The following is a 24,349-nucleotide window of genomic DNA, read 5'->3' on the forward strand; positions in this document are numbered from 1 at the left end:
TTCTTGAAAATATTTAAGATTTGTTTGTAGATTCCGACATGATGGAGTTGTTGTGGGACTCCGTTTTAAGTATCTATGGTATATCCAGCAAACAAAAACTTGTTCTAAGACCGTTTTGCTAATGTTAATATTAGGTTTTTAAATGTTTCAAAAATATTTTTCTTGGTTATGCGAACATTAAGGGAACATTCCATTTTATCATTTTGCAAACATTATAGGAACGGTACTTTTGAATGTTCTGAAACAAGTAGTAACAAAAAAAAAAAAAGTTCAAAGAAAGTTCTCTTTTAGCTGTGTAGCAGTAGAATAAAATGTCCTAAACTGAATTTGTTTCAGTAGAAACTTGACACTGGTTTTGTCCATATCATTGCCTATTTTGTGATATGTCCATGGCATGAAATCAGCACTTCTCTTCCACAAATATTGACTCCAATGAAGTGAAGTGTTTGTGTTGAGAAACAGTCAAATCCCTTTTCCTTTTTTTTTTTTTTTCCCTTTTTTTTTTTTTTTTTTTTTTTTACATAAACACTCTTTATTAACATTTCAGTAGTTGACAAATTTCAGCAGGCACTGAAATCATTAAATTTAAAAACTTCAAATATTCGTAATAAACTTTCATGTAAATAAATCTCCAGTAGTATAGTTGTGGATGACAACATTCAGTGAGACAGAAATCCCATAAATGCCACTGTGTTTTGTCGTTTGGAAGATTCCCACCGCATGGAGTAATTGCAAAAATGTGTATGCAAATAGCCCACAAAAGGAATCAGTGATTGACACATAGCATGTTGTTGCATGCAGATTAATTTTTCAGCAGTTCTGCTAACATGGAGCAATTGTTGGCGCCCCTTAAACAGATTCAAAGTGACCAACGGTTAAACCTTATTGCAATCTAAAGTCTTCTGTGAAGAGAGTCTTCTCTGGGACGTCATATGCATCAAATATGCATCAAATCTGCATCTGATTGATACTGTAAGCAAGCATGAAACTTGTTGTGATCAACCTGAACTTGCTGCTCATTCATAAATGCATCTGCACTTCTCAGACACAAAGAGGATAGGTTTATTTTTTCAATAGCACTATTTACACTTTTCTAAATTGTAATGTTGCTAAAGATGTATTTTGTACAGTTTTTGACACTTCAATCACATTTATCAATAAGGCTCAGTTGTACTCTGATCACAAAAAAAATAAATAAATTAACAATATAATTCAGTGGGGACAACATCAGATATCATAACAGTCATCGTATAGTGAAGAGTAAAACTTCATACTGACAGAATGTCAACCACATTGTGATCGAAGTCACGAAACAGCCACATCCGATTATGCGAGAAAGAAACAACTAGTAATACGCTTCTGTTGGCACTGACACGCATTGCTCTTGTCAAGCCGAGTCCTCCGGTGCCTTCGTAACCTCCATGTAGGGCGCCGCTCAAACCACCAGCCAGTGTTGAAGCTGTAAGAAACCAGTCATGTTCATATAGAGCTTTTCACAACATGTGTCGTTTTGAAGTTGCTTTACAGAAAATATGCACTCTTAAGGTGATGATACACAGGGCAACTTTTTGAGCAATGTTGCTGGGCAATCTTGCCGAGCGATTGTTGCTTGGGCACTTTCCCATTGAAAATGGGCAATACATTTCTATCTGGATAATTTAGATCGGTCGTGGGCCCTGTGTCTCATCTGGTTGCCCGTTGACAGCAACATTGCCCAGCAACATTGCTCAAAAAGTTGCCCTGTGTATCATCACCTTAAGAGTGCATATTCCCTAGGGATCTTTTACATGACAACGTTTTCAACTAAAAACTTTTTATGGGTTTTGGTCATTCATCCCTTATTTTCAACAGCATTTTGGGGGCCTGAAAATGAGTTACAAAGTGAAAGTTATTTAAAACAATACCGTTGTTGTCTCTGTGTAAAATACAAAAATGTGAATTTGTGAAAACGGCATGCGTATTACGTATTCAGTCTATGGGTGCGTAAATGTTTCTCCACAAAGTGACATTGCTAACTAATGGCCTGGCTGCAGAATACAGCGTTTTTAGTAATTTTCGTGGATCCGTGTGAACGGGGATCGTTTTGACAACATTGTCGCCTGTATGCGAAAAACTTTTCCGTTTTTAGTACATCGTTATTGTGTAAATCAGTGTACCCTTAGACAAAATTGTATATATATAATAGAAACCTAGTGTTCTTGACTCAACTTTACGGCCAAAACTATATGCCAAAAAGGTTCTATATAAGTAGAAAGGTATTAAATTATTGCATAATACTTTCATGTGTAACGTGTTATTTCAATTTTAGGTTACACTTTATTTTAAGGTGACATTGTTACATTGTACTTACTCAAATAAGTACTGAGTAATATTAATTAACTACATATACTTACTATAGAGTTATGGTTAGGGTTTGTTATAAGGTTATTTACTTGTAATTATGCCTAATTTACTGTTATAACTATAGTAAGTACATGTAGTAAGATGTTACTATGTCACCTTAAAATAAAGTTACTTTTCTAGTGATAAAGTATGTTTACGAGCTGTTTAATTCATAAATTGTAATTAAAACTAAAAGTGAATTAAAACGTAATAATTAATTACAACTAAATCCATAAAATGATCTCATGTCACAAACTGAAAGAACCCTTTAATGTTCTATTTACTGTAGAATCTATGCTTTTAAGAGTGAGACAAAAGACACACAGATCAAACGTTTACAGATGCATTACTGAAGAGTTCTACTCTTATGGAGGAATATCAGTGAGGCTAGAACAATCACAGCATATCTGCACCGAGGATCGGATTGCCCTAAAAGTCATGTACTGTATCTGTGATAGCGGTGCTGTAAAATGTCATGTTTAGCATAATTGAAAGTTCACCCATAAAATTTATGTAATCTTCCAAGTACACATGAAACAGCTGTCTGATTTTTTTCAACCCGTGATCCTGAAAATAAGATCTTACCGTGAACTGCCGGACCTCCCCACGCTCCACCAAGTGATGTTCAGTCTCTGGAGTGATGGCATACGCCAGTTTCTGTTGAGATAATAGCGCAACACATTCTCACCGAATCATGGAAACAGGATGAATGCAAGGATGTTAATATCAACAATAATGCTTATAATTTCTGCATAGTGATGAATCTTTAGAAGTGGTTCAATTAGTAGTAGAAATTAGTAGGTTTAAAAAAGACAATGAATGTCTCTGACACTATAGAGGGTATGATGTCACTTTCAGACCAGTCTGAGTGGCAAAGCATCCTGCAACATGGCTGGTTTTAGTAAGGGAAACTGCAAAAACGGGAGTAAAACAAACAATTATCTACTTAAATTGAAGACAGTTAGACAGTGACCCTTACAACTTACCAAAGAACCAGTGGTCCATTGACAGACATGTGGCCAGGAATCAGGTTTCATGACATTTATCGATGCCGGGAAAATATAAAGCAAAGCCTGTGAACGCTTTTTCTGCTAAACAACACTATACATCCAGATGATCACTTATATCATTGTTATATATCGCCCAGCTCTTTGACTTGTTAAAGCACTAAAGCATTATAGACAGAAGCTTTCTGTAAACGGTGTATTGAGAAGTCTTACTTCACTTCACACTTGGCCTTACTTCAAGACAGGGTTTGATGGCGAAATTAAAATGACGCGGACATCACTGGATATTCTGAACATTTCAGAATATTTTGTAGAAACATTTAAAGTTATCTGGATAGCTGTCACCATAAGGCAAACGATGAGTTGCTGGTTTTGTAGCAACTGGTTTTGTCTAACATTATCCAACCTTCCCCATTTGTAAAACACAAGGTTCATCATAATAGATGGTATATATAAGAATATAAGATGGTAAATATTTAATTGCAATACAATATTAATATAAAATATAATCTAGGGTATGATTTTACCCCTGATTTTACCAGTGATTTTATGATTTTAAACACATCTGACACAAAAAGGTAACTGTAATTACACATTTCGGTAACAGGTTTCTAGTTTTGCCTGCGAATTGCCTGTGATCTATTTGCTTCTCTTTTCTGTAGCTTTCGGCAGTCTGTAAAAAGATAGCTTGATGAATCTATTTGTGCAATCAATGTTGGAAACTCTGTTTGAACACTTTCAGTCTGGTTTCCATCCATTAAATAGTACAGAGACTGCCATTGTAAAAGTTACCAATGATCTGTTGACGGTGGCTGATTCTGTTCTCTTAACTATACTTATCTTGTTTGATCTAAGTGCGGCCTTCGATACCATTTCTGGTCATTTAATATATATTGGTATTACTGGTGTACCTCTCACTTTGTTTAGATCTTATTTATCTAGTCACACATTCGCTGCATTCAATCTAAAACACTAATGCTGCCACTAATCTTTTTGCCACTCAGTGGGTGTAACCACTGTGACCCCCGCCTACTGTGACATCATGTGCATACCCTCTATTGGACGAGAACAAAATGTAAAAAATGAATTGAGCTGAATTGATAATGACACTAACTTTGTAACATCAACTATGTTATTGAACTGAATTGAGCTAAATGATGACTTTGTTGTCCTCAGAAGAGCTGCTTTACATCTGAAATTGAAGTCGTTTCATAATTGATGAAGTTTGCATTATTGATTTAATTATTTTACTTGAAGCTGCTTTGAAACTATCTGTATTTTATAATCTGACTTGACGTAATTCATTTCGATAAAGTTTTTTGCATGTTCACCGTATGGAATACTTACATCACAAAAGCTTCCCGGCAGAGAACAGAACTTATAAATGGCGTAGAGAGGCACCATGATCATAGATGATATGGACAGACACCAACCCACCATCGTAGCCCATGTGGGGAAATAATAGGAACCGTACTTGGGAGGGTTGAACGTCGCAAAGCTGATAACAACCATGAACTGAATGAAGGGAAGAGAAAACAAGTACCATTTAATGCTAAATAAAGGAGTTTTCATGATACAAATGGCATGGAATTATTTGCACTGTTGCGTTATTAATAGAGGAATCATGATTGCGAACGTACCAAGAGGAAACACGGACTAACAAACTTCCAGCACAGTCTCCAGTAGAGGCCAGGTCTCTGTCCTATCATCTCCTCGATATCATCACTGAAGCGATCCACACCTAAAAACACACATGCTCATAAATGTCCAGAAGATGAAGCTCAAATTATTTAGTTTATTTTATCCTTTATTCCATGTCAAATATTTATCTTCTGCTCTCCAAACTATTGATACCATTGAATCCAAACTAAAATCTATTTAGGTTGTTGGTTAAATGTGAAAACTGGATCACAAAACCAGTCAGTCACAAGTTGCACGGGTATATTTGTGGCAAAAACCAACAAAACATTGTATGGGTCAAAATTATATATTTTTTTTTTATGCCAAAAATCATTAGGATATTAAGTAAAGATTATGTTCTATGAAGATATTTAGTAAATTTCCTACCGTAAATATATAATATATTAAATATATTACCGTAAATATATTTATTCAGCTTCCAGATGATGTATAAATCTCAATTTCAAAAAATGTACCCATGTGACCCAGGTTTTGTGGTCCAGGGTCACAAATATGAACTTGAATGTCACTGATACTGCAGCTCCTACCAAACAAATCAGAGATATTGTCATGGCTGTGAGGTCAGTTGTAACAAAAAGTAAGAATTGAAAATTGTATAACTGAATTGAAATCTGTCTCTTTAAAATATCTATTTAAAGACTTCTCTTCTTTTACATATCAGTTCCATTTATTACAGCAAAAAAGGTTTAACCGATTTTAAATATTTAAAAGGCACTAGACGTGCTATAAACACACATACAGTTGTAATGGTTTAAGTTCACGGATGAAGAAGAAGGTACAAAAAGTCTTTATTAAACATAAGCCAACAACTCGAAACAGTGTGACATGCACAAACAATACCGGAAACAAGAATGAGGTGAGGAACTTAAATACACATTAAATACACATACACACCTAATTTGTAACTAAATGATGAACAGCTGTGATGGTTAATTTAATATCCATGGTAACTGATTATGGCGGGAAAAGGAGAGCAAAGGAACAGAGGCAAACAGGTGATTGTCTCCAACCACTGTGACAATCAATTGTATCACTGGCATATTGTGAACTCTGATGTTTCCTTTCTCTGAAGGACAGATCAGTGATAACAACCAAACATTAATCTCTGTTTTGGGTTAGTAAGATTTTATCATATTTTTGAAAGAAGTCTCTTCTGCTCACCAAGGTTGCATTTATTTGATAAAAAATACGGTGAAAATAGTAATACTGTGAAATATTATCACAATTTAAATTAGCCCTAACCCTTTGCTATTGTAATATATTTTAAAATGTTATTTATTCCTGTGATGCAAAGCTGAATTCGTATCATTAGTATCATTACTAAATTCTTCAGTGTCACATGATCCTTCAGAAATCATTCTAAAATGCTGATTTACTGTTCGAGAAACATTTCTTATTATTGTCAGTGTTTAAAACAGCTTCATATTTTTGTGGAAACCGTGATACTTTATATTTTTTTAGAATCCTTTGATGAACAGAAAGTTCAAAAGAACAGCATTTATTTAAAATAGAATGTCTTTACTGTCACTTTTGATCAATTTAATGCATCTTTGCTGAATAAAAATATGAATTTCTTTAAAAAACCCTAAAATTTTGAAAGGTAGAGTACATTTGGAACATATAAATATTTCTCATTGTATGACAAAAATGGTATGTAGATTTCTAGAAGCCAGTGAGTTATGAAGGAAAACATAATGAAACAAGTATGAAAACTACCCCCTCTATCCCCTATACTTCATAGGCGTACTTGACTTAAAAACATATTTTAATATGTATGCCAATATTGAGTGACACCATCAAGCCATGCTCCACATGAAACAATATCACTTCGAGTTGTGCACTTGTGTTTTATGAAAAAACCAAAACAAAATGACAAACTGTTCGGAAGCGAACTTCATAGTGGCTTCCATGCAGATCTCTTGCTTTGTGAGTCTGGTTGGCCGCAGGGCTTTGATCAAGGCTTGATGTCTGAATGCAGCAGACAGCGAGAGCAGAGCCGTGTCACGAGTAGAGGGCCAAACGCACAGGTGTTCGACAGCAAACGGAATTTCCAAAAAGGCCACTGAAGCCTCAGGCTGGATGGTCTTGGTCTGACTGACAGCATCAGCTTGTGACCTGCTGCCTCAAGATCCAGAGGTTCAGGCATTGCTCTCTGATGCTGATCTCTCAGTCCGGAGCTTATGGAGTCACGCTGAAGTTCAGGTCTCCAAGAATCGTTTGTTGCCTTAGGTATGTTTGCAAAGTTCACATTCCTCCAACCACATGCCAGTTTGCCAAAAGCAAAGAAATGGCTTTTCGAGGAAAAAGTCAATGCGTGAAACGTTTAGGGATTGAGTATTTAAAAATAATTTCTAACTGTAGTTTTCAGGATACAATCGTATTATGTAACCACAATAGTCTCTGTCGACCCCTTAGCACAGTTAACCAAACGTCACAGTATATATTTGTAAATTGTAAATCTTTGATTAAGGGATAAATAACGGTTAAATACTAATATTAAAAATTCTTCAGCAATCCAATGTGGCTCTTGTTTCCACTTCAGATGCAAAAGCCTCTAGTCTATTTTGCACCAAAAGTGAAAATATCCACTCTGGCTAACATGTCATGGGAAAACATATCTGTTTTACATGGTAGCGATTTCATATGAATTTGTACACTGTGTATTGTACGAATACATACGATTATTTTGGGGAAAAAACATGAAGGTCCACCCCTGAATATAACCGTCACTGGGGTCGGATCGTCTTAAAACGTACAGATGAGATTCATACGAATTCATAAAGTTTAGTCATGATTTGCCAAAATTTAACATAGTTATGCATTACAATGAAATTGTGTTGGACTAATTTGTGATATTACTTTGTTGAAATGTACAGAATAATCTTTTATTATAATTATTATAATCCAGTGGACCATCGTTCAGATTGTTAAAAAAACAACAACATTGTATTCAATATATGCCACCACTAATAGGACCTGCCATGTTCACGTGGTTATATCATAATAATAATAATACTAATAATTTCTGACTAACTTCTAATATTACTTTTGTGGTTAGGCCTACTGGTAAATAATCATAATTTCTCTTCATTTGCCCAGAAGACCATCATTCAGATTAGTATTATTATTATTTCTTGTTGCTCTTTAAAGACTTTGAGTAATTTCCATATCGCTTTAGTGCTAGTATAGATTTGTATCATTGAGATGCTATTATAGTTTTTTTTATTATTATAATGAATTAGTTTTTATTTGTATATTTCCCATTTTCATTTTAAAGTTTTAGCAATTTTCTGTTTTATAATTTTCAGTTTTAGTTTTGTTATTTAAGTACATCCTGTTCAACTAATTGAAAATGTTTCCTTGATTACAAGTAGATCAATATAAAGTTCAAATTGAGTGGCAAATTCATAAGTGGTTTTTCAAATCCTAGCGAAGAAGAGTAAACCATTCCGCATTCCAGACAGATATGAATCCATAAGCCACATATCAGGAACCCTGGGAGCCTAATGAGCGCGAGCGGCCCCGGAGCACAGCCGTCTGAAAGCCCATCAGAGCCCTAATGTCACATCAGCTTCACTGGACATGTAAGAAGAGGAATCAGCCTCACCGTAGAACCAGGCGATGCCGATGGCCTCAATCAACACTCCAAACAGAATCGATGTCCCGGCGGCAAAGTGGTCCAACAGGGTAAACACATAGATGCCACCCTGGAGAGAGAAGTGAGATAAGACCAAACCAAAGAGAAGAACATGATCACGATGAACAGAGAGTTTCGACACATTCGCCCCATAAGTCTTTGAGAGACTCTTCATAATCAGATGAAAAGCGGTCTCATTAAAGGACTGTTTGCCTCTCACATACGTTTGTGACACAGATGAGAGAGATGAGGAACGTAGAAACTACGATGAAGAGCGTGAAGAGCTCTCGATGTTTGTGCAGGCATTTGAATTCGTCGATGAGTCCTGTGATCACCGACTCCATCCCTCCCATCTGAAAAACAGAGTTTACCAGGTTTACCAGGCTATGAGGACAGAGCATTGTGTTTATTAGCGTCCATTCATCACATAATTTATAGCATTAAGTAACATTGTACTGTACTAATACAGTAAATACATGCAACCTGGAGTTTTGTTTCAGATTGAGCAGGTAAGATGGACAGAATAAGTCTATCACATCGACTCACAGCACTGTCAATTCCTAAAGTGAGCAGCATGATGAAGAAGATTACAGCCCACACTGATGAACCTGGTAGTGTAGCAATGGCTTCTGGGTAAATAATGAACACCAGACCAGGACCTGGAGAGAAGCAAAAAGCACAGATTCAACACCTTTACATACACTGGATTAAAAACCAGCTCTGAAGTTACTGTATTGGTCTATAATTTAATAGAATATCACAATCATATCAATGACACCAACACAGTGTAAAATGATTTTACACTGAATATGTTGCATTATATTTTTTATAAAAAACTGAATGGAATCACCCCCCAAAAAATGTATATTCACACTAACAGTACAAATATATGCACCTAGGCCTACTCATTCTTTATTTTTTTAACCATTTTCTACATGTTAGAATAATAGTAAAAAAAAAAAAAACCTATTTAAGCACTTAAATGATTTTCCTTCACTATCTGAATTATATCATACATTAAAATACATTTAGCAAAGATGCATTAAATTGATTAAAAGCGACAGTTATGATATTTATATTGTTATAAAATATTTCTATTACAAATATATTCATCAAAGAATCCTGAAAAATAACATGTATCACGGTTTCCACATGTTTTTTTTGTTTGTTTGGGGGGGGGGGGGGGGGGTCATCTTTAAAAAACATTTTTGAGTCAGAGCATATATTTGTAAGAATTTTTTTTTTTTTTAGCATTTTTTTAGGTAGAAGTCTGTGATCAAAATGTTTTAAAGTTCATAAGAAAACATACATTAGTTTTACATTTGTTTCAGAAAATACGAATCAGACCAACAGTAATGTTGCTGAGAATCAGACAAATCGACATGTTTGGATTCCACTGACATTCTGCATCGCACACATCGATTTTGCTCTCAGAGAAATCATTCTCTGTCTCCAGACGCTGGTGTTTAGGAAGAGTATGTCACAATGAACACCGGCTCCAGTGACTCTGACACTTAAGCTTTAAAAGAGATCAATCAGGAATTCAGTGTCACGTGTTTATTTCACAGAGGACATGAAGCATTGAGCATGTATCTAATATCTATGAAATATTATTATTAATAATAATAATAATAATAATAGTATTATTACCTAAATAGTTTAAATTTAATTTTTAATATGCTACAGTATATTTTTTAAATTCTGTATGACACTAATGAAATATATATTTTTTTGTTTGTTTTTTTTTGTTTTTTGTTTTTCCATTACAGTAATTTAATGTTTTGGGCTTTAATGCTAATGTTATTCTGTTTAAGTATTATGAAAATTATGTAAACAAAACTTGATTTTGCAAAGAAAAAGGGCATCATGTTGTTCAGCAAAATGTAACGGTAACACTTTAATAAGATAAAATTTGTTAACATAAGTTATCATGAACTATAACTATACTATTGTTCATAATACATTGATTAATGCTAATTTTTGTATGTATTCATGTAATAATCTCATTTGTAAGTCGCTTTGGATAAAAGCATCTGCTAAATGAATAAATGCAAATGTAAATGTTAATTTATACAACTTGAAATGTTAAAAATGTGCTACATGTAGAAATGAACATTAATAAATGCTGTGGAAACAATGCATTAAAGTCATTGTAAGCAATCACATGGCACTCTCAGAAAAAAAAAAAAGGTATGCCTACAAAAGCTGAGGCGGTAGTACACATTTGTATATAACTTATTTAACCCTAAAGTTTAGGCTACGTATTTAGTACCCTAAATGTACATATTAGTAATTAAATATAGCCTACATATTAGTATTTTTGAATGGGTACCGCCCTAGTGACACCTTTTGTACCTTTTCTTCTTTTTTCTGAGAGTGCACAATACAAACACACTCACCATCTGTGGCGACTTTATCTAGAGCGACGTTGTGCTTCTGTGACATGTAACCCAAGAAGGAGAATATGACAAACCCAGAGAAGAAGCTGGTCAGAGAGTTTATGGAGCTGGTTATGATGGCGTCTCTGTAACACAAACAAACATCGGCGGCTTTATTCTGTTCAGCCTGATATTGATGAAACAGTCGATGTCAAGATGAACATGCAAAAAGCCTCTGTACTAAAAAGCATCAAAGGGGCTTTAATTCAGCAATACAAAGTGTGAGAAAATGCGTTTGTGTGTGTGTGTGTGTGTGTGTGTGTGTGTGTGTGTGTGTGTGTGTTTGTGTCGCTCGTGAATCCCGCTGTTTGCGTTATTGCTCCAGTATTGCGACTTTGCTCACCTATAACAGTTGTTGCTGAATTTGTTGTAGCTGGAGAAGGCGATTAGCACACCAAACCCCACTCCCAGAGAAAAACAGATCTGCGTGGCTGCCTCGATCCAGACCTGCGACACAAAACGGCCCCGGCCGGCCGCACAAAAGGGCCCGCACAACAGCTATCATTAGAGATAATTGCAGGAAACTCATTCAGCAGAAAGATGAAAGACACTTGTGAATACTGGGTAATTTTGCAAATTGCTGCTGCACACATGTGTCTAATCTAATTCTGAAATTGCCGCTTTGAGGTCTCTTTGCCAAGTGGTCCTACGGGAAAGAATCGTGGATCGTGGAAAAACTTACTTAAGGTTAATAGTAACTTCACCTGCCGATGACGATGACATGAGCGATGACATGAGGCGTTCAAGAAATTGATTCGTAAACACACACTCACACACACACGCACACACATATGAATCTGAGTATGTGCTATTGACTGAAAACTATTTTGTATAAATGCCACTGGTTTTCAAAGAGCAATAAAGAGCTGCTCTTTAATGCAATTATTATGCATAGGCTACGTGCATATAATGGAGACGTTACGTAGTTCAGGTATTCCCTACGTTTTTTTTTATTTTTTTGTTTTTTTTATGAAGCATAGTAAATGCTTAAAAATGCTGAACGTTTTAGAGTTAGGGGATAGAATATACAGTTTGTACAGTATAAAATCATTATGTCTATGGAAAGTCCCCATAAACATGGAAACCCATCTGTGTGTGTGTGTGTGTGTGTGTGTGTGTGTGTGTGTGTGTGTGTGTGTGTGTGTGTGTGTGTGTGTGTGTGTATGTGTGTGTGTGTGTGTGTGCAAGGGAAGTTTGGTGACTGTATGTGAGTTGACTTATATATGCTCTGGGTACAAAATTGTCTACAGAAGTGATCTACACTCTTAAAAATAAAACTTCCAAAAAAGGGGTTTTGCAATTTTTACAGTTTTATTTAATTTTTTTTTACAATTGTTTTTTTTTGTTTTTTTTTTACCATTTTTGGTTCCCCAAATAACCTTTCAGAAAACAGTTCTTTAAAAAAAAGCTCCTCTTTTTTCCCCTTTTGCCTATATTGGAAAGATTCCATGGATGTTCTTCATAGAACCATTGATGCCAATAAAGAACCTTCATTGGTAGCACTTTCCTTAAAGCATTTATAAAAGTATTTTTAAAGAATAATGCATTGTAATTCACCTTATAATGCACTTTGTGGTCTCATGAACCACACTTATAATAAATTAATAAATTACTATTATTATATTTATATGCAGTCTATGATATTTATTGAGATGCACAACCATTGAAAAGTTTAGGGTTGGAAGTCTTTTCTGCTCACCAAGGCTGCATTTATTTGATCAAAAATACAGTAAAACTGTAATATTGGGAAATATTATTACAATTTAAAACAACTGTTTTATATTGTAATATATTTTAAAATGTAATTTATTCCTGTGATGCAAAGCTGAATTTTTTACATAATTTATCCAGTTTCATGATCCTTCAGAACTCTTATTTCTTGTTATTATCAATGTTGAAAACAGCTGTGCTGCTTCATATTTTTTTGTGGAAACCGTGGTACATTTTATTTTTCAGGATTCCTTTATGAATAGAAAGTTCAGAATAACAGCATTTATTTGAAACAGAAATTGTTTGTAACATTACAAATGTCTTTGTCACTTTTGATCAATTTACTGCATCCTTACTGAATAAAAGAATGAATTTCTTAAAAAAGAAAAAATCTGACCCCAACATTTTTAAATGGTAGTGTATGTAAACGTGTGTGTGTGTGTGTGTGTATACCTGAGCATCACACAACCGCAGGAAGTCCACACTCAGGTACGCTTTAATGCCATCCATGGCTCCAGGCAGTGTGACTCCACGCAGGAGCAGGACAGTGAGGACAACATAAGGCATTGTGGCTGTGATCCACACCACCTGCACACACATATCATGAATGTCACCGTACAACATCAATGCATCGTTTTTATATGATGCTTAAACTACCAAACTACAGTCTATTATTCACTCATTTTCTGAAAACAGATAAGTTGCATAACAGTTGCAAACCAGATTTTTGAAGAAATCATGAGTAGTGTTGTGATACGTCGTTTGTAAGCATGTCTAATCGATCAGAAACATTGATTTGTTTTTTGTTTGTTTGTTTGTTTGTTGTTTGTGATGACAACTATTAGTAACATTTTTAAACGATTATCTAACATAACAATAAAGCATGAAAAGAAGTTGTACTTTTAATCTGTCCCACCTCAGAAGTCTCAGATTTATAATAATTTGTAAATTATTAATTTTTATGAAATTTTATTTAACAAAAAAGTAATAGTTAATTGTGTTACACAGAACAATGTTTCAGCACGATTTCATTACCAAAAAAAAAAAAAAAAAAAAAAGAACCATCATGTGGACACCTTCCACGGGGGAATTTAAACTCTTGTAAAATAAATATAAAATAAAAACAGCTCATTTAATATTTGTTTTGGCCTCATAGCACTGATGGTCACCATTTTCTGATCTCCTTATACTATGTGAAGAATACTAATACAAAGTTTTGCTACACTGTTTGTGGTAAGTGCTAAAAGTGGAATTTTCTGGTTACCTGTTTTCCAAGTCTGGTCAGTCTGTTTGGGCAGGTTTGTTTTAGAAGGGTTTGTGCACTTACACCAGCTAAACATCAGTTTGGCAAGACCGCAGAGATATATTAGAGTTTGTGTAAGAACTCGAACCTTTCCTGATGTCTTGACTCCCTTCCACAGACTGAAGTAGAGGACCACGATGACCACGGCCAGGCAGGCGGTGAGCTGCCAGCGGGGCAAACCCAGGTCATCTATCCCAGTACTCTCATGAAGGTGCAGCACACCTCGCCTGGAGGTGCAAGAGACACCAGAGCAAACTGATTGGAATTTTACTATAAAAGACTGTAAAAATGCTACAGTAGAAATATGTTAATTGGTTAACAGTAAGTTCCAAAAGGTTTTTGGAAGTAAAAAAGAACATTAATGTACAGTGAAAGCTGTATACTGACATTCCCATAATCAAATTTGATGGGTTTTCCTTTTAATAATTGCGTTTCTTCTTAATTTTTATTATCTTTCATGTACATTCGGGTTTTATGTTACATCTTATATTGTTAAATGTTTATTACATTATTTAGTGTCATGTATGTTACCATGATGTTGTTTTGTGTTGTGTGTGTATGACACTGTGGGTATTCTATATATTAGTATTTACTGTACCTCAGCTATAGTCACTTGTGAAGAACTCAAGAATTCATCATGTCTTTCTCTTTAACGCCTGTTTTATTATGGTGGATGTCAGTATATTATAAAGGTAAAAAACAGATTTGGTGGTCTTTCCTAATTCAGCAGAAAGGGGCTGTTGGATTTACTGTTGTTTAGATTTTTAAAATGTATTTTTTTTAGTGTAAATTGTTATCAAGTTTTAAATTGTAAAATGTACAGGTTGTTCTGTAAATATGTTTGCATTTTTACTGTTTTTTTACAGAATTATTCTGTTAAAATGACATGATTTTTTTTACAGTGTAGATGAAGATTGTTCTTGCTGACTGTGCAGTAATGGTTGTAGAGGGGTTTCTCTGTATTTGTGAAATGCTTTTGTAATGAAAACTTGTGTTTGTGCTGGCCGTACTCAAAGTACTCGAGCGCCGGCGTGGCCTTATGCGTGTCGTTGAGCAGAGTATCATTGAGGTCAGAGCAGTTGGGACTATTCCAGGTGTTGTTGCAGTGGATCCAGGGCAGTTCACTGGTGAACGATGAGAACAGGTAGAACAGAGCCCAGGCGATGATGACGTTATAGTAGAATCCCACATACAGGGAGATCAGGATTACCGTGAAGCCCACACCTGAGAAAACCAAGCAAACCTGACGTGAGTAAGTTATCACTACTGTAAAGACCATGACTGCTCACCAAGTTATATTTTGATGCTGGTGTATAACTAATTTAACAAGCAAGATTTCCTTGGTCAGCCTTATAATGAACTTGCTGATCAATCAGCCTTATCAGCTACAGTAAGTCATTCCACCAGCTAAACCAGCACTAACCAGCCTGGATTTAATGGGTTTAAATAATCTTTGCATCTTCGAATATTAGATGACGAAAAATGTAGGTGTTGTTGTCAAAAGTATTGTCAGCTATAATGTCAAAACTGATTCGTTTTTGAGAGAATCCATAAACTGCACTGAAGAAGAAATTTTTTATTGCAGGGTTTTCTTTGAAACAGTTTTCACAAAAAAAAAAAAAAAATTCAAGTACATTTTACGAACATCTACAAAGAAATGGCAAGTAACACATTGAATTAAACGTGAGAACGACTGAAATAGAATTTTCTTCATACTCCAATAATCTTTGTTTCTGTAACATGTAGAGTCCAAAAAAGAAGAATAGGAGACAATGAAAGTACAAATAAGTTGATACTTTAATAATAAATAAACAAAATCAGATATCATACGATCAAGCAACATAGCAGTGAGTATTAAAACTCAGTCAACACCAGACAAATGAAGACAATGAACTGAAGGATATAAATACACACATGATAATGACTTGAATGATTACAGATGAACTAATTAATGAATAACCATAGAAACTAATAATGGCATGAACAAGGAACAAAGGAAACAGGATGCAAACTCCTTGAAAATGAGAACCAAACACAATGAAAGTGTGACAGATCTATCCACCCCCACACCCAAGGGATGGGTACAAGGGTTCTGGAGGAAGATGAGGAGCTGGTAAAGGGCTGGAAACCGGCATGAGGGCAAACTAGTGGGACCCGGGGAGGAGCAGATGGTGATAGAATCCAGGGAGGAGTAGATGGTGGCAGGATCCAGGGAGGAGCCGATGGCGGAAGGATCCAAGATGGCGTGTACTGGAGGAGAGGCCAAACTCCTAGCGGAGTCGATGGAAGGAGGAGCCATGCTGGAGGGGCCATGGAAATGACAGCGAAGCCACCATGACGAGCGATGGAAGTGGAGCCAAGGAGCCTGAGGACTGAGGTGGCAATGTGGAGACTGAGGACAGAGGAGGAGCCCGAAGGGTGGAGGGACTAAGCGTAGCTGATGTCCTGGAAGAATATGGAGCGACGACTGAACAGTCAGAGGCGGAAGGACGAAGGTTCTGGGTGAAGCCAATGGAGGGAGGAGCCAAAGTGGAGCTTGTGAGTTGACTGGCCAATGTGGAGTGAAGCTGAAGGCGGAGCTATGGGAACCTCTTGCCAAGACGGTGCTTGCTGGAGGACCTGTGGGAGATCTGCACACTTGATGGGGTAAATGGAGATGTTGAGGGACTGTAGGGAACCAGCAGAGTCAGGGCCAAGAGCTGGCTGGATTGTGAGGAGGGGGCAGGAGAGGGAGGCTGGGCTGGTGCTCTGCAGGTAAAAGTAATTCAGAGTTGGGCAGGACCAGCGACGACGAATACACAGGGGACTCTGAACTAGGGGAGATCAGTGATGACACAGGCACAAGAAATTCTGAGCTGGGCGGGATCTGCGGTGACTTCCTCTTCTAAACTTTCCAAATAATTATACTCCACATAGACTTTAGCTCACCCTCAGCGGTGGGATGGTGGGTGGGGTCCTTGTCCATACCCTCGTAATCCATCAGGCATCCCACGTCCTATGGTCAGACTCTTTATGAGGCTCGGGCTCCGGGGTGATAACTGGCACTATCCACTTTTCAGGTTCTGGCTCTCTCATCGCGACAGGCTTGAGCTCCTCGTCTGCGGTGGGCTCTAGCTGAATGTCCATGTGTGTGGGTGATGGCTGGCTGGGCTATGGAATTGGCGACATGACGATGGATGTTGGGTGGGGCTGGACGGTCGTGCTGTTCTCCTCTTCAGCGTTTCCCAAGGAGGATTCGTCCACCCAGAGAGCAAAGTTGGTGTACTCCACTTAACTCAAACAGGGATCTCCTCTGGACATGAGGAAGAGAATGTCCTTGTCCAGCCCACACCAAAACCCTTCAATGAGCTTGAGGTCATCGCACATTCCTCAGTGGCAGATCAGTGAACTCCACATAATCTTCCAAACATCAGCCACCTAGGAAAATAAAAATAACTCCTCCACACAGTCCAGCACAGCTTTGCGGTGCCTCATTGATGGCAGCAATTTCCATCTTTCTTCTCATACTTTAGGTCTGGTGTTCTATAATGTGTAGAGTCCAAACACGATTAATGCAACCATTTTAAAGAAAAAAAAAAAGTTTTGTTATAGCTTTTGGAGCAAGGGCGTTGCCATCTTGCAATACCACAGTATATGACGTCACGGGGTTGGTTTGCTCCATTGGCCAGTGAAGTAATATAAGCATTTCTTTACTTTTTGAACACACGCTTGTTTTGAAATGGAAGACGACGAACTAGAAAGGATTGTTAAGCCCATAATAAGTCAAAATGCTTATGTATTTGAGCTGATATGGTGAGGGGACCGAGCAGTACTACTGTTACGGATGGAAGAAGTCGGGATTCCACTGGTTTGGGGTGAAGAGCAGGTTGGAAACACTACCTGGTGTAAGTGTGGATGGTGTACGCCGATGCCCGAAGTCCATCTGCTGTCAGGAGGCTTATCTGGACCATCTATTGCGTGGTCACTCCAACATCACCATGGTGTGTACATTTAGCATACAATGCCGGGAGTGTTACACCAGGTAGTGTTCAAGAAGTGACATAATTTGGAAACTTAGCAAAAAGTTAAAAAAGCAAATCCAAAGCAGTAAATCCATAGTAAATAATCATAGTAATATAATATAATATAATATAATATAATATAATATAATGTAATATAATGTAATATAAAAAGTATAAAGTTATTTTGCTACATTGTTTGTGGAAAGTTTTCACTTTTTAAAATGTCTAGGTCAGTCTTTACTCCTGAAGAAGTTCCTTGTAGCATATCAGTCAATCAAATTGACAGAAGAGGTGCAATTAAAATTCACAATCACTAAAACAAAACAAAAAGCTTCCGGGTCTCTATGCATGAACTTAAATAAGAAGTTAGTTTCCACTGCCATCAAACCCCCATGGCCCCTTCAAACTGAGTTCTTTGTCTTAAAGCAAACAGCAGGATTCTCCCGTCATATATTAGCAGCACATGTGTGATTCCCGGCATCGATCCTGAGGAAGCAAACATGTTGATCAGCGGTAATTACAGTAATCTCTCATTGAGTGGCAGGCTTACAGAGAGCCAAGCTTGTGATTAAAATGTCCGTCTCCTTCTCTCTCTCCATCCGCGATATGCTTGACAGCCCGTTACGAATACGGAAAACAGCCGTATTTAGGAAACAGATGATGGCTTTGTCAACCATGCAGAGTGTGTTCAAAATCAAGCTTTAGATACTGTGTTTCGATTAATAAACTGTTTGAAAAGAATATATGGTGTTGGACATAGTTTTTATGTTTCAAGCAGATTATATTTAAGATTTTATTTTGAAGAGCCACGATTCACCAACTTGAAATCCAACATGCGTGAACAATTCTGCCAAAGCAGCATCAAAAACAACTGATACATCTAAAACAAAAAGAAAAGGTTCAGCCAAGAGCCATCTTCACATTTAATTATTTGGTGAAAAATAAAAGTCCTCAATGTGACTACAATTTCTTCAGATCAGCACATTAGTTTCTGGAATTTTGAAAGCACATACACTCTTAAAAATAAAGTTTATTTATTAGCATTGATGGTTCCATGAATAAACTTTAACATCCATGGAAACTTTTCATTGAACAAAAGGTCCTATATAGTGGAAACATATTCTTTAGATTATTAAATTAAGAAAAATATATATATTTTAAGAACTTTTCACTGAAAAGGTTTTTTGGGGAACTAAAAATTGTTCTTTTATAACATCGCTGCAAGAACCTCCTTTTGGAACATTTATTTTTAATGAGTGTAGATGATTTTCTAAGGAACTAGAGAATAATATAGAAAGCAATATACAGTAGATAGCATTCTTTATGGAAAGCTTCTCATCAAGTATTTATTTATTTATTTATTTAGGAACAGTGCATATCTGAGAGTGAAGGTCACTTAGCTAATATTTTCTGTATGCTTGTGTCAGGCCACTGTCATGATGTGAAGTGACGCAAAATTTGCGATCCACCAACAACTGGGGTCTGGCAGGCAAATTTCATTCTAAAAGCCAATTTTCCTGTCTTCCATTTGATTGCAGATGACTTCAGGTTTAGATAAACAGCACCTGTCTAGAGTTTGCTATGATGAGTTTGTTTTGGGGGCACAAACACCTGCCTCCAGAGCCAGTGAACATCTGATCAAAACAGCACTGTCATCTTAAGATGTAAACGTTCCAGCTGTATAAAGTTACACAATAAACGAGAAAAAACAGCTAAAGGTCACGTTACCTTTAAAGATAGGGCAGATCTTCCAGACTCCTGCTGCTCCTTCACGGTTGTACTGGCCGAGCGCTAACTCCATATAGAACAGCGGCATCCCAGCAATCACCATGAAGAAGAGGTACGGCACCAGGAAAGCACCTGACACAACCACAACCCAACCAGTTATAGAGTATGAAACCTTCTGAAATATACATGTTAGAATAAGAGTAAAGTGCTGAAAATGCTGAAATCACACAAAATGGAAGTCTGGGAATGATGTCATGATGAAAACATGTGACACATGAAAACTCTCTTATATCCGAGAGGTATATCTTCTTCTTTGTCTAGATTCACTCTGGACATTCATCAATCAACTTTCAACACTTTAAAAAATTAGTGAAGCAGGAATGTGTGATAATCACTTCATGATGCTTCTATAACTTACTAAAAATGATAAAAATAACAAAAAGTTTTTTATTGATATGTCTATTTAGTTTTGGTTACACTTTATTTTGATAGTCTACTTTAGATCTTCTTGGTAGCAATTTTGTCAACTAACTCTCATTAGAGTATTATTAGACTGGTTTTGATTAGTAGAATAGGCTGACATGTACTTGCAAAGTTAAGATATTAAGCCACAGTCTACTAATACACTAATGACTCCTAGTTGACATGTAGTTGCAAAGTTGCGTATGAATGTCTAAAGTGGACTGCCCAAATAAAGTTACCTTTGCTATTATTCATTTTTATTTAAGTTTCAGTTTGTTATTTTAGTAAATCATTTAGGTCTGTAAAAAGTTTAACAAATGTAAACTAAATCAAAATGATAAATGTTGCTTTGGGAACTAGCTGAAGGTTTTATTTCCCCCTCAGTTGAAGGTCATTGTAATTAAAGTAACAAGAGTTGTTTTTTTGTTTTTTTTTAAATAATGGTTTTAGTTAACTATAACTGTATTCACAATATTGGTTTATCAAGGTTTCACAGGCTCAATATCATTGCATGTTAACATTTCTCTTCACTGACTAATTCAGCTGTAAATTGCTAGTAAATCTATATTCCTCTACAACTAGGTTTAAATCAATTTCCTCCACATGGCTTAAAGAACAAACAATCACATCTCAGACTTCACACCTATTTTAACATTCAAAGACGCCAGTCTCTCTCACCTCCTCCGTTTTTGTAGCACAGGTAGGGAAACCTCCAGACGTTGGCGAGATCCACAGCGAAGCCAATCACTGACAAAAGGAAGTCAATCTTTTTGCCCCAGGTCTCCCTCTCCTCCCCTGACGGGTGAGTTTGACCGCTGGGACTGACCAGGGTGGAGGAGGTGAACTGAACTCCATTCTGCTCTTTCACCAGGATCAGCTCCACCTCCTTGGGGCCCGTGGTGCTGGAGGGTTTAACGGGGGCGATGGCCGAGGACATGAGTGAGACTGCGAGTCTGCCTCTTGGCATGGGTCGCTGGGCAGGAGTGCAGAGGATCGAGAGAGACCTCGGATGCAGGAGCCTCTCTGATGGGATGAGGAGAGCGCAGTGATGGACGCGGAGGAAAGAAGGATGATTAGAGAGACAGAGGGAGGAGCAAATCAACCATGTTGATACGAGATCAACCCGAACCGGATGGCACCCGCTAAAACTCGCTCAATGAGTCGGTGCAGGCTGTTAAATAAACTAGACTGAAGCAACAGATCTATTCAAAAATTAATAACCAACATTGTCACATTTAGATCCGTTTAATGAGATACTAAACATGTAATACATAATAAACATGTAATAGATGATTCATTACTGTCATAATCCTTCTAGCAAATGCTAAACATGAGCTTCGTCTGAATTAACTGTTTTTTCTCTAATCAAAACATTATTTAATGACCAAATCAATTGGTTCCACAAATGAAAGTCATTTTAACGATCAGATTATGTAAATACCTTACAACTGTGCAGTTTTACTGTTTACAAATAATATCATATTTGATAAATGATGACTAAAATGGGCTTGAATCAATTAACATATGATAAATGAGGAAATTAAACTAAATATAAGGGAATTATTATGATTCAAATATGATTTGATTAATATGATTCAAATAACACAATTTTTTAATGATCAGATCATATAAAATATCTCCTTGTGTTTACAAATAATATTCATATTTGATAAATGATGACCCAAATGTGCTTGAATCATTTGACATAAAATAAATAAAGACATTTTACAAAATATTAAGGGAATTATTATGAATATTCAGAATAGTGAAATAAAAAAAAAATATATATAACCACAAGAATGAAATAGTTTGAAGCTAAATTTCTCTGACAAACTCAATTGCTGCTCACAAAAGATCACAAAATAGTACACAAGCTGTTTTTGTCAAATACTGGACATGACAGAAAAACAGCACTTGTTGAGCTTCTGAAATATCTGTCCAAACATGAATCATGCAATAGAAACACAAAGCACAGTAAGAATCGTACCTTCAATTTGGGGTAAAGCACTTCTCCAAAAAAGCCTCTTACTTCATGCATTGATGATCCTCGTCAATGTGTGAGATAATTATGGCCATTATTTGTCAATGCAGGAGTGAATGAAGGAGGGACGGTGATGAGCAGGGACGTGGTCTTTCTCCCACACAGGTAGAAGCAGACACACTTCCACTGACCACAGGAGATGAAATATGAAGGATGAGCACCTTCCCATGTCTCCTCCTCCTTTTCTCTGACCCCTCCTCATTCTGCTCCTTCATTTCAATAAACATTCTCAAATCAGAAGCAACATCAGGAGATAATGGTTCTTGTTTTCAGAGAATCTCTTGCATTGCATTTTTTTCCACATTTCAAGTATAAACCCTTATAAAACAATTGCTAAATGCTTAAAACAGGAAAACAAAACCAAAAACAACTCATGTTAATTTCTCAGCAGTTGTTCTTCTAATTTCAATACACCTAATGCAGTTTTGATAAGGATCAATGTTAAATTGTAAGTTGTAAATTAAACAGATTATTGGAGTACATTTTACAAGAAATTACTTTTTCAGTCTTTCTACTTCAAAATTTCAGGCATATCGAGGATTTCAGGCATCGCTTAGATCTCTCGAGGAGACGCGTGTGAGATTACAAAGGAGAAATGTCAGAGGATCAGGCTACTGTCTCAATGTCTCTATTTGCTCTCCATAGAAACTCAATGCTGTCAAGGAGAAACAAATGAGACATTGAATAGATCTCAACAGCTCTGTTGTTGTTTTTGTTAAAATGTGGTTTTATATATATATATATAAATATATATTTGATGTGTGTGGTTTGATTGTGACGATGTGATATTTCAAAGCATTAATCTTGGCCTGAGGCTGAGAATTAATCATCTGAAGCCGACATCTGCTGAAGTAAGACAGCAGTTTGGCTCAAGCGCAGCAAATAACAGATCAAACAGAGAGTTATCATCTTACCCTTTCACAGATACCACAAATCCACCACCCATTATGCTCTGCACTTACAGCCATGTCCAAACAAAAGGAAACTCCAGATAAGAGATGCTTGTAACTCTAGCGCTTATGATAAGAACACAAACCTTCTGAAATCTCATCAGTGTGAATCATACACTCACCTGTCCTTCATCTGACTCACTGTGTTCATGCTGTAACAGGATGACAAACCAATCGAGTTCAATATACAGTAAAGAACATCTGCACTTCTCAAACTCTAGCACAATTTACAGAGGTTTCTATTCATTTTAGGTTAAGTTTCAGTTCATTTGGAGCTACACTAAAGATTCCAAAATTAGGTTTTTGAAGAGATTCCATAGAGGCAGCATTGTGGGATCCCCAAATAACCTTTCAGTGAACTGTTTTTAAAAGAAAAACTTTGAGTGTGTGAAAAACATTTTAATAATCCACAGATGCAAATAAAGAACCTTTATTTTTAAGTGTTTAAAACAGCATTTTTAGTTTTTAAAATTCAGGAAAAGTCTTGGGTTACGACTGTAACCCTGCTTCCCTGAGTAGAAAACAAGATGCTGTGTCAAGTTGTTGTTGCTATGGGATAGCTTCTGCGTGACCGGTCTTTGAAGTCTCTGAAATCATGCTAATTCTATTAGCTGCCGGTAGTCATATGATGTTGAATGGCGCATCGCATGACAATAAAATTATGCCTTCATTGAACGTCATCAGCTTCTGTTTGGCTGTAGGATGACACTCAGGAATTATGACAATGAGATGCAGCATCTAATTCCACACTCAGGGAACTGGGGTTACAGTCGTAACCCGAGACGTTCCCTAAATGTGTGTGGAGAGGACCATCCTGCTACATCACAAACAAGTGCAGAGGCACATCGCTTACAAGAGTACATCACTTACAAGCTGCAGAGCCCCTGCTACGTGTTCCAAAACAAACAATTTTTCATAAGCTGGGAACACACTTAACAACTCTAAGGCCAATTAGGAATATAATTTGATACTTAGACTCATCGTGCCCA

The 24,349-nt window shown here is 36.6% G+C and overlaps 1 protein-coding gene across 1 annotated transcript; it reads right to left on the reverse strand.

Moving 5' to 3' along the window:
• Window positions 1-520: 520 nt before the first annotated feature.
• On the reverse strand, window positions 521-22,529 carry slc6a3 (solute carrier family 6 member 3). Its single transcript, XM_079895345.1, has 15 exons — window positions 22,357-22,529; window positions 21,048-21,392; window positions 19,908-20,039; window positions 15,189-15,402; window positions 14,267-14,405; window positions 13,329-13,463; window positions 11,509-11,612; window positions 11,127-11,251; window positions 9,274-9,386; window positions 8,952-9,080; window positions 8,698-8,797; window positions 5,030-5,130; window positions 4,737-4,904; window positions 2,968-3,039; window positions 521-1,459 (listed from the first exon to the last, which is right to left on the reverse strand). The coding sequence occupies exons 2-15, from the start codon at window positions 21,334-21,336 to the stop codon at window positions 1,436-1,438; spliced, it is 1,845 nt and encodes a 614-aa protein (XP_079751471.1). The 5' UTR covers window positions 21,337-21,392; window positions 22,357-22,529; the 3' UTR covers window positions 521-1,435.
• Between the last annotated feature and the right edge of the window lie 1,820 nt (window positions 22,530-24,349).

This window comes from Squalius cephalus (assembly GCF_949319135.1).
Source record: "Squalius cephalus genome assembly, chromosome: 15".
NCBI classification, from domain to species: domain Eukaryota; kingdom Metazoa; phylum Chordata; class Actinopteri; order Cypriniformes; family Leuciscidae; genus Squalius; species Squalius cephalus.

What these genes read in the sequence shown, in the direction of transcription:
- slc6a3 (XM_079895345.1), bottom strand. Translation starts at nt 21,336, where the DNA reads ATGCCAAGAGGCAGACTCGCAGTCTCACTCATGTCCTCGGCCATCGCC. An exon ending in CCGGCGCTCGAGTACTTTGA is followed by an intron (nt 14,406 to 15,188) that starts GTACGGCCAGCA and finishes TTGCACCTCCAG; the next exon opens with GCGAGGTGTGCTGCACCTTC. An exon ending in TGCGGTTGTGTGATGCTCAG is followed by an intron (nt 11,613 to 13,328) that starts GTATACACACAC and finishes TTTGTGTCGCAG; the next exon opens with GTCTGGATCGAGGCAGCCAC.